Here is a 3,356-nt window from a genome sequence, read left to right as displayed (position 1 = left end):
CTAAGCATTGCTGGGGTAGATACCAGAAAATTGGGTCACAGTCTCTGTGCCCGTGGTCCTGCCCTGGGGGAGAGGGCTTGAATCAGCTGGGGGAGGCTGAGTCTCTCTTCACCGCCTTGGATTTGCTCCCTTTATTCACCCCTCCCTCAGCCTCATAACACCTATGTCCATAGCCACAATTTATTTATTTCTATTAATGTCTGTCTCCCCCTCTAGACTGTCAGCCTCTGGTGGGCAGGGAACATGTCTATCCACTCTGTTGTACTCTTCTCCCCCAATCACTTAGTAATAATAATAATGATGGCATTTATTAATGTCATCATTAATGGCTGGGAGTCAGAGGACCTGGGTTCTAATCTGCCTCTGCCACTTGCTTGCTGTGTGATCTTGGGCAAGTCCCTCAATTTCTCTGTGCCTGTCTACTTCTTCATCTGTAAAATGGGGGCTCTCCTTCCCCATTAGACTGTAGGCCCAAGAACAGGGACTGTGTCTGGCTTCAGTCAATCAATCATATTTACTGAGTGCTTACTCTGTGCAAAGTGCTGGGGAGGTGACAAGGTTGTCCCACGGGGGGCTCACAGTCTTCATCCCCATTTTACAGATGAGGGAACTGAGGCCCAGAGAAGTTCAGTGACTTGCCCGAAGTCACACAGCTGACAATTGGCGGAGCCGGGGTTTGAACCCATGACCTCTGACTCCAAAGCCCATCCTCTTTCCATTGAGCCACGCTGCTTCTCTAGTACAATGCATTGCCCACAGTTAATGCTGAATAAATACGATTGATCATCATCATCAATCGTATTTATTGAGCGCTTACTATGTGCAGAGCACTGTACTAAGCGCTTGGGAAGTACAAATTGGCAACATATAGAGACAGTCCCTACCAAACAGTGGGCTCACAGTCTAAAAGAGGCTTCCTCCTTCCCAGGGCAGGCCAAGAGCTAAGCTTCTCCAGCAGCAAGCAGGGCCCGGGAGCTTCGTCGGAAGGCCCCGAGCACCTCAAGTCTGCCCTAACTCCACTTTCCTCCTTGTCTTCTCCACCTCCCCATCCACTTCTCGGCCCGCACAGGTGCCGGCGCGGATTTCGTCATGCTCGGGGGCATGTTTTCCGGCCACACGGAGTGCGCCGGCGAGGTCATCGAGAAGAACGGCCGTAAGGTGAAGCTGTTCTATGGGATGAGCTCCGACACGGCGATGAAGAAGCACGTGGGCGGCGTGGCCGAATACAGGTCAGGAGGCCGCTGCGGGGGCACTGGTGGGGTCGGGGAGCAAGGGGCGGGAGGCCGCTGAGGTGGGGGAGCAAAGAAGTGTGGCTCAGTGGAAAAGAGCATGGGCTTTGGAGTCAGAGATCATGGGTTCAAATCCCGGCTCTGCCAATTGTCAGCTGTGTGACTTTGGGCAAGTCACTTCACTTCTCTGGGCCTCAGGTACCTCATCCGTAAAGTGGGGATTAAGACTGTGAGCCCCCCGTGGGACAACCTGATCACCTTGTGACCTCCCCAGCGCTTAGAACAGTGCTTTGCACATAGTAAGCACTTAATAAATGCCATCATTATTATTATTATTATTTATTGGGCGCTTACTGTGTGCAGAGCACTGTCCTAAGTGCTTGGGAGAGTACATTACAACAACAAACAGACACATTTACAGACAACAGACACTCAGGAACCCCTTCCCTTCCTCGTCCCCCTCGATCCCCCTCTCACATCCCCCCCCATCTTACCTCCTTCACTTTCACCCACAGCACCTGTATATATGTATATATGTTTGTACATATTTATTACTCTATTTTCACTAGGTACATATCTAGTTCTATTTATTTTATTTTGTTAGTATGTTTGGTTTTGTTCTCTGTCTCCCCCCTTTTAAAACTGTGAGCCCACGGCTGGGTAGGGACTGTCTGCTTATATGTTACCAACTTGTACTTCCCAAGCGCTTAGTACAGTGCTCTGCACACAGTAAGCGCTCAATAAATACGATCAGTGATGATGATGATGATGACATTCCCTGCCCACAACGAGCTTACAGTCTAGGAGTAAGAGGGCAGGAGCCCGCTGCAGGTACAGAACGGTGGGGGGTCCAGCTGAAGTCAGGCGTTTGGGGCCAGTGAGTCCGCAGGGCTGCTCTGATTCAGACCTCAGTGCGCTTGGCCGGTCTCCGACGCAGGCTGCCTCCACCAGAGCGGGGACCCTCCTCCCCTCCGGCCTTTGGTCACTGCCTCTGCCAAGGAGTCTGAGGAGCCCTTGGGCCTAACAGGAACGCCGCCCCCTGAACGGTAGCCCCCAGTGGGAGGTTTTAAGGGTCTCAAGTCCCAGCTCTGATCAAATGCGGGGAGGCACTGTTCAAGCGCTGGGTAGATACAAATTATTCAGGTTGGGACACAGTCCCTGTCCCCACCGTGAGGACTTACATCTTAATCCCATTTTTCAGATGAAGTTAACTGAGGGCCAGAGGAAGTGAAGTGCCTTGCTCAAGGTGACACATGCAGACAGATGGCGGGGGCTGGGATTAGAACCCAGATACGCTCGTGCTCTATCCGGTCAGGTGCTAAAATGGTCCCGGGTTTGGGGCGGGCTGCTAAACACCGACTGCTCTCTGCCCACAGGGCCTCCGAGGGCAAGACAGTGGAGGTGCCGTTCCGGGGCAGCGTGGAGAACACCATCCTGGACATCCTGGGCGGCCTGCGGTCCACCTGCACTTACGTGGGAGCGGCCAGGCTCAGGGAGCTCCCCCGCCGGGCCACCTTCATCCGCGTCACCCAGCAGCATAACACGGTGTTCAGCTAACCACCCACCTGGCTCTGCCTCGTCGTCCCCGTCCCCCGCCTCCGCCCGCCCACCCCGTCCGACTCCCTCCCTGGGGGATCGCCAGGCAGCAGGTCCCTTCCTCTCCCGGCTCCGGCCCCATCAGGGGGCCTTGGCTCCCTTTCCAGAGTCCCCTGCCGGAGCCACACAAGAAAGGCCGAGCGGGCAGTCTTGGCCCAAGCAGGCCGTCGCTGCTGGTGCCTTCACCGGGCACAACCTGTGCAGCCTTGGGTTGAGAGAGAACGGAGCCGTACTCTGAAAAGGCCGTGCGTGTGTAGTTGTCCATGTCTGCTCATAGCGGGCCCTTCTGCATGGCCCAGGAGGGGAGGAACGGTCCTGACGCAGCAAGGGAAGCCTTCGATCCCAACACCCCTCACTGGATTCACTCCAACACCCATAGTGTCCAAGAGCCACTACCAGCTGCTCCCCGAGAGAACCCCAGAATGGGCTGGGGTTCCCACGGGTGCCCTACTGTTTGAAGAAACCCACACACCCATCCCCGCCTTAAAGGAAACAACAATTTCATCCTGGCAGCTTCAGTTTAGGTGGGTC

General features: G+C 54.9%; 1 protein-coding gene across 1 annotated transcript; it reads left to right on the top strand.

Annotated features, from left to right (window-relative positions):
• The first annotated feature begins 929 nt into the window (after positions 1 to 929).
• LOC119923886 (GMP reductase 1-like) lies at positions 930 to 3,069 on the top strand. The gene is made up of 2 exons (XM_038743073.1): positions 930 to 1,229; positions 2,606 to 3,069. The coding sequence occupies exons 1-2, from the start codon at positions 1,090 to 1,092 to the stop codon at positions 2,784 to 2,786; spliced, it is 321 nt and encodes a 106-aa protein (XP_038599001.1). The 5' UTR covers positions 930 to 1,089; the 3' UTR covers positions 2,787 to 3,069.
• The last annotated feature ends 287 nt before the right edge of the window (positions 3,070 to 3,356 follow it).

The sequence above is a fragment of the Tachyglossus aculeatus genome, unplaced genomic scaffold (genome assembly GCF_015852505.1).
Source record: "Tachyglossus aculeatus isolate mTacAcu1 unplaced genomic scaffold, mTacAcu1.pri scaffold_358_arrow_ctg1, whole genome shotgun sequence".
NCBI lineage: Eukaryota > Metazoa > Chordata > Mammalia > Monotremata > Tachyglossidae > Tachyglossus > Tachyglossus aculeatus.
Note: the sequence above shows the minus strand (reverse complement) of the source record. Positions and strands in the feature narration are given on the sequence as shown.